This window comes from Gymnoscopelus braueri (assembly GCF_963280865.1).
Source record: "Gymnoscopelus braueri genome assembly, chromosome: 12".
Taxonomy (NCBI): domain Eukaryota; kingdom Metazoa; phylum Chordata; class Actinopteri; order Myctophiformes; family Myctophidae; genus Gymnoscopelus; species Gymnoscopelus braueri.
The window spans coordinates 22678256-22692194 of record NC_137614.1 but is presented as its reverse complement, the minus strand read 5'-3'; the positions used below and the strand labels follow the sequence as shown (position 1 = coordinate 22692194).

General features: G+C 42.2%; 1 protein-coding gene across 2 annotated transcripts in view; it reads left to right on the top strand.

Moving 5' to 3' along the window:
- Positions 1-13705, top strand: part of LOC308096147 (DNA (cytosine-5)-methyltransferase 3B-like) — a 54388-nt gene extending 40683 nt beyond the window's left edge. For both annotated transcript variants that reach the window (XM_080443451.1, XM_080443450.1), the window contains 8 exons: positions 2050-2134; positions 3395-3540; positions 7138-7228; positions 7885-8033; positions 9715-9800; positions 10124-10193; positions 10690-10808; positions 11660-13705. In XM_080443451.1, coding sequence (XP_080299577.1) covers positions 2050-2134; positions 3395-3540; positions 7138-7228; positions 7885-8033; positions 9715-9800; positions 10124-10193; positions 10690-10808; positions 11660-11801 — 888 coding nt within the window. In that variant the 3' untranslated portion in view covers positions 11802-13705. The remainder of the gene's footprint in view (positions 1-2049; positions 2135-3394; positions 3541-7137; positions 7229-7884; positions 8034-9714; positions 9801-10123; positions 10194-10689; positions 10809-11659) is intronic.
- The last annotated feature ends 234 nt before the right edge of the window (positions 13706-13939 follow it).

The following is a 13939-nucleotide window of genomic DNA, read 5'->3' as shown; positions in this document are numbered from 1 at the left end:
TTAAACTGACACAACCCGTTCCTTTGAGTAAAGCTGCAATCCGTAGGTTTTATGTCCTCTCCCGACAGATATTTAGGTTATTGCAATGGTAACACCTGGGATTTGAACACTGGTGTCACGCGTGGGAGACCAAAGGTCTAGCACTCATCTGCTTGGCCAGTGGAGACATTGGGCTCATGAGCTCCAGGCAGGGCTACTTGTCAACCAGTAGGTGTCCTAGTATACCAGGGTCTACATTTCTCAATGGAAGAGCAGAGAGATCACCCACTGTATTAACACACTCTACTGTACAGATTGGTTGAAATAATGGTTGATTCGTCATTTAGAATTGATCTTGAAATAATTAAAACAAGCCAACTTCGGCATTATGCGTGCCTGTGTTTCAGTTCAAGTTTGTTTTGCTATTTTTATTATCCTCTGGTGGACAGATGTGTGGTGAGAGTGGCAAACACAGAAAGACAAACAGACAGCCTCAATACATTGTTCTCACGTTTTCGGTGGCTCAACTAATAAATCGACATACTGTAAACTGGACTGTCCACATACATCTCACATTAAAATATCGAAATGAGAGTGAGAGATTGCCTAAAACTCTCCCCCCAAAAGATACAATTGAACAAGCTTGGACGCTGTCCACAAAACAAAATTCAAAAGACTAAATTGCTAAACAGAATCCCTTCAATTAAAGGGAAATGAACTGTCAGATTCCTAAAAAAAATTAAGTGGATGAAAGAATACACACTTTGAAAAGTGGGAGTTGCCTCATCATGGTTCATGGTTCAGTCATTGCCAGTTTAATGAGTCTGAATCTTAACTCTCTCAGTGCCACGCCCCGAGATATCCCGAGTTTTTTCCGAGTACCCTCCCTGCCAGCACGAGAAATCCCGAGTTTTTACTTTTGACTGTAGTCGCGCTATTCTGTTTATTTTTCATGATCACTTTCGCTTCCTGACTCCTTCAGACTCATTGGGTTCCGGTTTCATGACGCAGATTCCGTTTCCGGTTCTCATTTTTTTCCCGCGGTCATTTTTGGCCAGAATAGGGAAAGTCACGTTTTTTCACACGGTATAAAAAACGAACGGAGAGGTCCACGTCTACTCTCTTTGGTCTGGGTGACGATCAGTCATCGTAGTCGTGTATCACATCGTAATTTAGCCCGATCAACGATTGTCGAAAATGTCAACATCCGGTTATGACCGGATATGACGTGAGCCTGTTTGGGAGGGGGCGAGTGAGCCAGCGAGGTCATCAATGTGTCGATTTGTTGCTCTCTACTGGTAGAACTGTAATATGTATAATCAGATCATTTATTTGAATGAAAAATTACAAAATAAAAAAATAAAAAAAACGCAAATTTCTGGCACTGGGGGAGTACTTTATGAAAATACTCTTGGCAGTGAAAGAGTTAATAACAATATTCCTTCTCTTATCTCTTCTCGTGGCATTTAACCACTTTCAACCTGGCATCCCTATTTTTGGCATGTCATTATAGGTGAAGATTTTCAAACATTTTCCAATCATTTTGAAAATAGCACATCTACAAACGTGTAGCTTGTAGATCAGCATTTTTTTTAATAACCAAAGAATAAAATAGGGCTTAAGTGGTTAATAACTCAGAGAATAAAGATCATTTTATGCTTTTGGTACAAGTGTCGCTCGACACACCGCACAGCAAAAGTGATTTCATAACAACAAAAACTTTATCAGAAGACCTTAGACTGTCATGTATGTCACATAATGATTGATTGGTTGGAATGACTTAAGTGTGGTCCATTTTCCTTTCCGTTGCATTGGTATCGTGTGCTCTTTCCAAGCCTTCTCCTCTGTCCTTGGTCTAAGCAAAAGTCTTTTTTTTGTCAACTTAATGTAAACAACTGCTGAGTTTGGACACCCTAGAGAGGGCATAAAGTATGATGGCTTTGCGTGATATGTCAAGTGACTGGTGCAAAGCATTAATTGAGTTTACTTAATCCATATAGATTTTAGCAGAGCAAGCTGTAGTTCATGAATAGTTAATTAAACCTTAATGTATTCGTCTGTCTGTCTCAGGAGAAACCAAAGATCTACCCAGCAGTCCCTGCAGAACAGAGACGACCAATCAGAGTCCTCTCCCTCTTCGATGGCATTGCCACAGGTGAGTCACTTACTGTGTTTGTGTGTATACAAAGCAGTCCTTAACCCATTGAAACGGGTAAAGCATCTGTGTCATTTTAGATTTCAACCACTTTAACCATTATTTTATACTTTGGCTCTTCAAAAATAGCAGATATACAAGCTCTTTTAGAAAGCAAAAGGAACATTTTGTGCTAATCTTTGACTATATATTCTTTTATTTATTTATTTAAAAAAAAAAATTATCCCACGATTTTGTAACCCCATTTTTTACACCCAGTGCCAATTGTCTATGTAATCCTGGGCACTACCTTCCCTCTGCCAACCTAGGGAGGCCAGGGCCGAGCTCATGCCTCCTTCAATGCATGAGAGCCAACTGACCTTCTTATCACCTGACAGGGGAGATTTTTCCTGGTTGGACGTAGTGTGTGGAAGGAACACGTTATTCCAACCAGTTCCTTTCCCCTCCATCAGGCGCCCCGGCTGGCCAGGGGGAGGCAGTATAGTGACCAGGATTACTGCATGTTTTTGTGAGGGTATACCTACCCCTATGTATATTCTTTTAAAGCAAACATTTTTAACTCAAATCTTTGTTTCTGGGGTCCCTGGAACAAAATATTTTGAGATGGGGTCGGCGGCCAAATACTTGGGGGTCCTTGACATGAAAAGGTTTGAGCACCACTGACATAGCAACATACGTTTTTTTTCAGAAAACTGTAGCAGTTCTTGACCTTAACCATGAACTCTCCATGTGCTGCTGATCACAAGATTGCAGCTTGTGTGTATATGTGTATGTATAGGTGCTTTAACACTCACATCTTCAACACAGGGTGACTCCGTGGTAAGCACTTGTGCCATTTCACATGATATTTTCTACTGGGGGTGAATTCTACCCTGCGTGGGACCAGGGTTGAAAACGTTCAACTTGGGGTGAAAGTAATTGGCAGTTGATTAACAAATGGAAAAAGAGAAAATATACAAGTTTGAAGGAGCAACACTGAATAAGGTGTTCCTGCAAATGTCTGCTGCTGGAATAGAGTGGTAAATTCTAAACTCCCTCTCTTCTACCTGACCCCAGGTTGAGAATAAACCCTGGGGCAAGTTATTAAATCTAATGTGAAAGGAAGCAGAGTTGAACTCTGGGGTGAATCGTCCCGGGCGAGTGTGAAAATACCTTAAATCCAGTAAAGTCCTCAGTTTGTTTGTGTGTGTGTGTGTGTGTGTGTGTGTGTGTGTGCGTGTGCATTCGCGTGTGTGTGTGTGTGTGTGTGTGTGTTTTCAGGCTACCTGGTTCTAAGGGACCTAGGTTTTAAGGTGGACCAGTATGTGGCGTCTGAGGTGTGTGAGGACTCCATCTCAGTGGGTGTGGTGAGACACGAAGGAAAGATCCAGTACGTCCATGATGTCAGGAACATCACCAAGAAAAACGTAAGGCTGGAGGGAGAGAGGGAGTGGTGGAGGGAAGGGTGTAGAAGGGGTAGAGGAATGATGGAACCTCTCACAACAGTTTTGGGGGAAAAAATTACATCAAGTCAAAAAGTGGATTTGCTTTTAATGTAGGTGTTATCGGCCAGTCAAGACTCTTTTTTTCTCATGCCCTGCCTCCCCCAGGCCTTTGCAGTTATGAAGAATGTTAGTTTGGTGGGGTAAAGAGTGAAAAAGTAATCGTTCTCCCACGGTCTGTCAAATAATGAATACATAAATGTTCACCTGTTGTTGGTACCAGCAGGTCGACATTTATTCCACATACTGTAGCGGCATGAGTGGCCCCATGAGTGACTGGTTCTTTTCAGCATCCAAACCAAATGAACTATAGATGACATGGAAGACTACAGTAGGAACAGATATTAATCATATTGACATGTGTGACATGTGTGTGCGTGTGTACTTGGAGAGGGGGGTGGGTGGCGGTTGTTATCATACAGTCCCGTCATCAACACTCAATCTAAGCAACCCGCAATACACACACACAGGACACACACGTCAATATGATTAATAGAGAGTGATGTGATATGTTCTCTTCTCTTTTGAAGCAGTTCAGATGTCATGTAGCATAAATCAGATGCACACCTCAAATACCTTAGCTGGATGTCAAGGCGTAGGGAGTCAGGACATCACTAAGACCTGTCCACTCCTCCCCCCCCCCAACCCCTCTCTCTCTCTCTCTCTCTCTCTCTCTCTCATGACAAAACGCATAGTTTATCATCAGTGGTAAAGTCAACATAGGAAGCTCACTGCTTTTGCGGCTCCTTTCATCTCCCCCTCCATCTGCAGACACCATTCATCAGAATGAACGGCTTCACCGAAACATCATTCTGTTTGTCTTGTCCCCACACACACACATGCACACACCTTTCTCTTTCTCTATCCCATTTTTGCTGTCTATTTTTTCCTCTGTTCTCTTTCCCGTGTTCTTGTCTACCCCCCATCACTTCTCTCTCTCTTATCCATCAGTAGACTGTTAAACAGACAGCGCAGGTGCCTGTGTGTCTGAGGGAGTGCAGCTAGTGCAAACATTGACCTAGGTGACAAACACACACACACGCGCGCACACACACACACACACACACACACACACACACACACACACACACACACACACACACACACACACACACACACACACACACACACACACCACACACACACACACACACACACACACACACACACACAATCTCTCTCTCTCTCTCTCTCTCTCTCTCTCTCTCTCTCTCTCTCTCTCTCTCTCTCTCTCTCTCTCTCTCTCTCTCTCTCTCTCTCCCTCCCTCTCCCTTGCTGTGTCTCTCTGTCACAAGCAAAGACCCAGCTACCCATGTCATCTCATCTCGCCATTCTTTGAGATTAATTCTCTACTTTGATTTCCAATGTCTCAGTACTATCTTGAATCCTGTTATGAGGGCTACTTTCACCCAAGAACCCTTTTTCCGTTTCCATTATATTGTTAATACATATAACAACAGTAGACCATAAATCATGTACCATTTCACATTCATACTGCATATGGAGTAGCGTTCCTCTTTCTTTGTTGCATCTCCAGCAACTATCTTCCTCCCTAAGCCCTAGTCCTTTGAAGGAGTCCAATAATTATTTTTGCTTGTATCTTGAATAATGACAACTCCGTCAAGAATCTGAATCAACTCTATTTTTTGCTTGTATCTTGAATAATGACAACTCCGTCAAGAATCTGAATCAACTCTATGGTGATCATGTGTGTTTGTGGGGGGGGGGTCTCTCTCCCTCTGTCTGTCTGTCAGTCTGTCTGTCTGTCTGTCTGTCTGTCTGTCTGTCTGTCTGTCTGTCTGTCTGTCTGTCTGTCTGTCTGTCTGTCTGTCTGTCTGTCTGTCTGTCTGTCTGTCTGTCTGACTCTCCCTCCCTCTCTCTCTGTCTCTCCCTCTCTCTGTCTTTCACTCTGACTCACACACATACATTATAGCTATTAGGAATTCTTCTAGCTTGTTTAGACAATGTGTTATTGCAGCCACACCTTTATGCATGTAGGTCAATGGATACCACACACACCTGAATACCTGACTTGCTCTAACTTTCACACAATACACACATACCACTACATTTTGATCACAAAACACACAGCCCATACATGCACACATACACACTACAGAGGCATATCGTTGTATTGCACATGACACACACTCACGCAATGCTATATACTGTAACTCACAGATCTCTCTCTCTCACACACTCACTCAATATTTTGCTCTCTCTCTCTCTCTTCTGCACACGCATGCGCGTGTGCACACACACACACACACACACACACACACACACACACACACATGAACGCACGCACACACAGCCAGAGGCCAGCTGCAGAGATGTGGTAATGGCTGCAGGACAAAGCACAGCTTCAGTAAATCCTTCAGGAACTCCATTCACTCATTAGTTACACACGCAGTCACGCACACACACACGAACGCACACACACACACACACACACACACACACACACACACACACACACACACACACACACACACACACACACACACACACACACACACACACACACACACACACACACAGTGTTGTGTGTGTGTGTGTGTGTGTGTGTGTGTGTGTGTGTGTGTGTGTTGTATGTGAATATTTATGGGTTTTGCGCCCCTGCCTTCTTTCAGCTGTTATGCAAGAGGCTTAGTGTACACCCCCCCTCTTTCTTTCTCTCTCTTTCTCTGTCTGTTCTGCCTTCTCTTTCATTCATCTTTCTCTCTGGTCATTGTACTCTATATAGTCACATGGTCTCAATAGGTCTTTTATATAGAGGAAAGGAAAGGGGGGACAAGATGAAGGAGGAAGGAGGAAAAAGAGGTGAAAGGCTCTTGACTGTGTGTGTGTGTGTGTGTGTGTGTGTGTGTGTGTGTGTGTGTGTGTGTGTGTGTGTGTGTGTGTGTGTGTGTGTGTGTGTGTGTGTGTGTGTGTGTGTGTGTGTGTGTGTGTGTGTGTGTGCGCGCGGGTGCACATGCGGTCATGTGTGTGCGCTAGCACGCGTCATGTGCGTGCGTGCATGCATGCGTGTGTTTGTTTGTGTGTGTGTGTATGTATGTATGTATGTGTGTGTGTTGCTGAATTTAGGGTAATTACTACTGAAATGAATTGTCTACTGCTGTAGAAATACTCCTGTGTGGAGTTGATGGATCAATAAATTAGTGACTTGATCAAAGAAGCCATCAGCCTGCTCAGGCTTGACTTAGATCCCCCAGTGGAGCCATTTTAAGAACAGTTCCAGTGGTGTATCCCCTCACACGAATCTGTCAAAGTCAACAGAGAAATTGTAACTTGGAGCTGTCAGATGCAATATTCAATTAACCATTTACAGAACTTCGTCTTTTCACTTCCTTTTACCATTTCGACGGACCAGTCAGACAGAGTGCGTCAGATGGGTGTTATTTTTGACACACGAATCACGGACCTTGTTCCAGGCTTTCCCCTATGAGAAAGTCTAGGAACGATTAGTGCAGCACTGTCATTGGCTCAGTCTGACTGTGGGTCGTGCTGTTGTCTCCTCAGATTGAAGAGTGGGGTCCATTCGACCTGGTGATTGGTGGGAGCCCCTGCAATGACCTGTCAATCGTCAACCCTGCCAGGAAGGGCCTCTATGGTAGGACGGGGACTAATCTGTCGCCTTTACTGAAGCCTAACACTATTGTACATGCACTGATGGCAGTATTCATGCACATATGCACTCAAACTGAATGCACATACTCAAACTCACATGTGCACATAATAATATCCATGCACACTCACATGTACACATCACATCGTTCACATGCACTGTATACGTGTAAGCCTAATCCATGCCTGCATACGCACCCGAGTCTACCTCTTTTGAACCTGTTCGCCCCCTGTGCTCTCAATTGGTTTTCATCCGGTTAATCTTCCTATTTCATGTGCAATGCATGAGCAAACAACCCTACTGCCTGGAAAGCCCACACCCTGCAGGCACACACACACACACACACACACACACACACACACACACACACACACATATACATTCTCTCTCACAATGTTTGCACTTGATATGCACTTTTTATGATGTAAATGTTACGGTTAATGAGTTACGGTATGCAGTTGAGACTAATTAAAAGTAATTTTACTTTCACGTACTACACTAAATATTTATTCTATTAATCTGTAGCGTGGGGGCGGGGTTGTTGAGTGACCCTCTTTTTAACGCCTAATGTTGACAGGTATGGCCTAATCCCTCTGTCTCCCGCTTCTTCTCTTTTTATTCCTGTATGGTACTCTCTCTAGAAGGTACAGGTCGGCTGTTCTTTGAGTTCTACCGCCTGCTGAGTGAGGCCAGGCCTAAAGAAGGAGAGGAGAGACCTTTCTTCTGGATGTTCGAGAACGTGGTCGCCATGGGAGTCAACGACAAGAGAGACATCTCTCGCTTCCTGGAGGTTTGTTAAAAACCACTTCAACCGTAGCATCCTTCATCTGGGGTGTACATTTGGCAATCTACTCTTGTAGATCGCCTATTTTCGCCGAAGATATTTTGTGCAGCCCTTGGGAATCTGGTCAGCTAAGTATAGGATTTAGATCAATGGTTCCCAAACACTCGGTCGGGGACAATGTTTGGGTCACGGACCAATTTGTATGGGTCACGAGATTTTATTTTACTAACATTGACAACAGAATTTCATAGATAAATAATAAAACAAATTAAATCAAAGAAATTCCATAAATGTGAAACTCTCTCAGTGCCAAAAACGAGTTATCCCGAGTTTTTTCTGAATGCCCTCAGTGCCAAGAATGAGTTATCCCGAGTTTTTTTTTTTTAAATAAAATAAAAATCAGGCTGAACCCACTGGTGTGTCTAAGACCATGCCTTGACTCTGTGTCTCCCACTCTGCTTTATAATCAGATGATTAGTATTTATTATTCTGATATGATACAATATTATATTCATTATAAATGCATGTGACTGCCCACTCTCTTTTAAAGTGCTTGGTAAATGGTCGGCTTTTCTATAGTGACTTTATCCGAAGTGTTTTACAATGTGCGTTACATTAATGCACAAATGCACTCACAGACGATGGAGGCAACCATGCAAGCTACCAACCTCATTGGGAGCAGTTAGGGTTTCAGTGTCTTGCTCAAGGACACTTGGCCAGGAGGAGTGGGAATCCGGAACCTTCCAGTTCCCAGACAGCTGCTCTACCTCCTAGCTACTGCCACCCCATTGCTTGCACTCTGCCCAAATTTGGCCATTTATAAAGTAATTATGTCATATGCCCATTGCAAACGCATGCCCCTCCAGTTATGCAGTACCCGCTGTACCCGTTGTCAGAGTACTTAGTGCAGTACCCATTATCATAGTACTTGGAGGCCAGTCAATGACGTCAGTATGACGTTGGAGAGCATCTGTTGGCTGAAAATCTGTTGTAGTGTGTGTGGTGTGTAGGCAGGCTCCGTCTCTTTGTTTTTGTTTTTGGCAATGCTGCTTCAGCCTCCGGTTCTCTTAAGGCTGTACACTACTGCCACCTCCTGGCACAGAGAGTTATTTTCTTTGATGCAGGCGCACAACAAGCGCCATCAGTTGACCGCGTGTGCGGTGTGAAGAGAGCAACCTTTCATCACCTTTCATCTGACTTTGGACCTGTCTGATCTCACAATGTCAGTCTGTAGTAGTCAGGACAACAAAGTTTTGTTTATAGTCTGCTTACCACCTGAAACTAGTCATATTGACATAGTCATGTTTTTGGTAAAGGTGGTCGTTTCTGTTAACAGAAACAATAAGCCCTCTGTTTATTATTACATGTTGGTAGCTTTTATTTATCGCGCGTATACTATCGTTGTAGTACTGCCACGATGCAGCCAAAAGTTCACACACTGCCAGAAACAGTAGTCTAAAACTGCGTGAATCAGCTTGAAGAGGGCTGTCCTTGAGATACATATTCATGCTACGATGTGGAAATTTAATCTGGAATGACACTAAGATAGCTGATATCGTACAATGTGTGGTCACGTTTAGGGTGGTAGCCAAAGAGTTGGGAATTACATACATAATAGACAGGGCATCATATTCTACATGGTTATGTACAATATGTCATTTGTAACGTGTCATGTTCATTGATCCAGTGTAATCCTGTGATGATCGACGCCATTGAGGTGTCTGCAGCCCATCGAGCACGCTACTTCTGGGGGAACCTGCCTGGCATGAACAGGTACACAACAGCTTCTATAATAACAGGTCTCTGCAAGAACACCAACCAAACCAACAGATTTACAAACCTTTCCTCCACCCACCTAGTCTGTTCAAATCTAATGGGCTGATTGCCATGAAACTCGCTGAGCGCATGGATGCTCCCTGGATGTTGGCCTTTAGTGACCTAATCTGGCTTTTCCTTTGGCCCTAGCCTTAGGCCCAAAATGTGGCTTTGAATACTAATCTCTTTAATGTTTCCACTCATAATTTGAATGAAACAATAAATACTATATATTACATGCTATATTTATACTTGTCTGTATACTTGTCTGCCTCTTCCAGGCCTCTGTGTGCATCAGGGATGGACAAGCTGGAGCTACAAGACTGTCTGGACCATGGCAGAGTTGCCAAAGTAAGTACCAGCTTGAAAGAGGCTTATTATTGAAGTGCTACTCCACCCAAAATAATGTTTTTTTTTTGTTTTTAATATGTTTTTGAAGCTTATCCATGAAAATCCTGGTGGTTTTTTTGCACTCTGCTTTTCTCTAAAGCATGATATGGGTTTTTACCTCCACAACTGGCCTTTTTCTGTATGTTGATTCCAGGGGCACAATAGCATATTAATGATTTTTTTTTTGTACAGGCGTGGTATATTGGCATAATTAATAGATCTTGGAATTGTTAATGAAGTTCAAGGTGCTATAAAACTCCTTTATGGATGTTTTTTGGGTGAAAATAAATACTTGACATGGGCATTATTGATCAAACATTTATATTTCTGACTAAGTTTGGACATGTGAACTGGAACTTTAAATGCCTAGTCTATGGGTTCTGTACCTTAACATGATGTTGTTCATGTGTTTGACTTTTTCTCTCTCTGTCTGTCTGTCTCCGTGTCTGTGGTGTAGTTTGGGAAGGTGCGTACGATCACCACTCGGTCCAACTCCATCAAACAGGGGAAGGACCAACACTTCCCTGTCATGATGAACGGAAAGGAGGACATACTCTGGTGTACTGAACTGGAGAGGTGAGGATGACACACAATGCACAGACTTAAGGCCACATACGTAGGCCATGAGGGTCGGCTAGGGTCATATGACATTTTGTCACCAGCTCGTGTCCGCCCATACATTCACGTGCCTATCAAATGTTCTGACTGCACATACTTCTACAATCTGTTTAAGGAGAGTTTGTGTGAGGGAATCTGTATAACTAATTAGAAAAAAGGTGGGGTATTTACTTGGGGTCTTTGACCCCAAAAAATTTCCTAACCCATTGTTTGGGAAACACTGCTGTATGCAGCACTTTTCCTTCATAAAAGGTGCCTAGTGTGAACATACCCTTAAGTATGTATGCATAACTTGGCTACAATGCTTTGCAGGATTTCATATATAAATGCAGTCCTCTTGATACGTGGTAGGCTATTCTTTAAGAGATGTGCCATGCCGGGCAAAAGTACTTATTTTGGTGGGTGTTATAAATTTAAGTGAATTTAAATGTTTTTTTTCTAAGTGGGTGCAGGTGCATTATACTGTCAGAAAGCTTCTATTGTAAAATATCCAGCAGGAGTCGAGGCTCAAACTGCCAGAATCTGCACTGCCTCTCGTGGTTTTCTTTATGCAGTGCAGCTGTGCACTCTTTTGAATTTATTGTATTGTCCATGCTACCTTTAGTGGGAGTGCAATAAAACATGGTTATGTGTGGTGGAGGGAGGGTCCTGTATTCTTCCGCAGTTACTGGGGAAAATAAATATGTGTAGCTTTAGGGGAGGGGCATGACTTAACAAAATTGTGAGTCACTCCCTAGTCATACCCCCCCATCCAGATAAATAATGAACCGTTTAGGCATTAACATGGATTGTTTACCGTCCTCCCGTAGGATCTTTGGCTTCCCGGTCCACTACACAGATGTGTCCAACATGGGCCGCGGTGCCAGACAGAAGCTACTGGGTCGGTCCTGGAGTGTCCCTGTTATCAGACACCTGTTCGCACCGCTCAAAGACTACTATGCCTGTGAATAGACACCGCCGAGCAGCAGAATAGTATAAGTCAGGCATACGGCTGTACTGAGTATGCTTGACTCCCTTAGTCTTCCATTTGCTACTGTAGTTGTCTGACAGAGAGGGAAAAGGGCCCAAAGCTTGTCAAACTGAAGAAATTTGTTTTTTGTTTGTTTTAAAGCCTTTTTAAACCAAAGTGATAGCTATATTTAGATAGTTTCATGTTCATATAGTTTTGGTTTTGTAAACACAAATTATTTCCCACTTTTTTACTTGTTTACTTGTTTTGATGTTTTATTTTTATGCTGAGATATTTTTCACACAAAAAAGAAAAGCATTTTATCAAAGACTTTATAAAGAAGTTTTGTATAGATACAAATAGAGACACTTTTAGTTCTATTTTCATAATGCCAGAGTGACATGTCCCTTTCCCAAACAACTACATACAAATACTTGAAACCAGTCAATGCAAAAAATATTCTAAGAACTAGATTTAAGTCTTTCTCAGCCATTCCAGGCAACTGAGCTAGTGTGATCATGTTTATCCTACTATAGATGTGTTTTTAGAATTGTTTTTATGAGGAAGAAATATGTATATTTTAGTCTACTGTACAAAGGAGACACTACTGTTTCCCTGTCATTGAACACAGTGGAGCACCCTGCATTAAACAATAATTCAGTTTTGTTTTACTGGTTACCACAGTGAGTTTTATTGTCGTTTTAAATTTCCAAATTATTTTGTTTGCTTTAATAACTGGAAGAGTTGCATTCTATTGGCAGTCACCAAAACTAACTGGGCATTACCTCAAACAATGGGGCACCTCTGTAGTATTTCCTTGTTCTTCTGTGAAAATATTTCTGTAGTTTTTTACTCTTCTATGCCTTGTGTATAGGCTATATTTGTATCACTGGAACATTTTTATACTTGTGTACTGTATTGGTAGAAATGTTTACAATTGTTTTAGCTCTCCTTTCACCAACAATAGTTCTTGGTGTTTTTTTGTTTTTTTTATGCAAAGTGCACACAACTGTTTATAATGCAGACATTTGTTATTATCCTAAATATATTTGAGTGAACAAAGTTTCTGGGACAAATCCGTTTGAACGTGCTTAACTACAGTATACAATCTGGACGCTTTCACAGAGTCATCTCTTGCATCTCTTGCAGGAAAAGCCAGATTAGGTCACTAAAGGCCAACATCCAGGGATTATCCATGCGCTCAGCGAGTTTCATGGCAATCAGCCCATTAGATTTGAACAGACTAGGTGGGTGGAGGAAAGGTTTGTAAATCTGTTGGTTTGGTTGGTGTTCTTGCAGAGACCTGTTATTATAGAAGCTGTTGTGTACCTGTTCATGCCAGGCAGGTTCCCCCAGAAGTAGCGTGCTCGATAGGCTGCAGACACCACAATGGCGTCACCATAAGGAAGAGATAAAGTCTGATTCTAAATTGCTTATTTTTGTTTGCTTGTTGTAGCTGTGTGGCCTCTCAGATGTTCTATGTTGAGATCATGTGCGTAGATTCTAACACAATGTAAGAGCTGCTGGCATGACATTTGTAACTTCCTAGAGTGCGTATTGAAATCAGTAGGTTTTTGTACACTGAGCTGAGTGCTGACTGCTGTTCTTAGTAGATGTGGAACATACTGAGTATGCATACTATGTAGGCTTTTGTGCTATTCATGTTTAGTATGCATTTTCTATTACACTTTTTGTTCACTTTTGCTTCCTACATTTTATCAGTATCGCATTTTTTTCTTTGCCATTTTTATAAGGTGCTAAAGTTATTCCTTAAGAACAGAATATATGTTGTTTTTGTAGTTATTGTGAATCGTTTGGTAGAACAAAAGAAAACTGTTTGAATGTTTGTGTACTGGCTAGCCTGTTATACATAATTGTTACTCAATAAAACAGCTTGGCTGATGAATACATCTGTTATTTGTTTTATATTTGCTAGTTTAAAAAATGTAATGCAAGTCAGGATTTAAAAGGTAACCAAGTACAGTATAAGAAATTGTCCTAGAGATAGAAAGTGGTCAGAATTCTGAGAAAGGAAAGATGAAGAGTTGATTCTAATTAAGATTCTTTGTATATGTAGGCCAGTGGCGCAGCCAGAACGCTAGTATAGGCTGGGCCTGAGCAGGAGCGGGCGCGCGTGCAT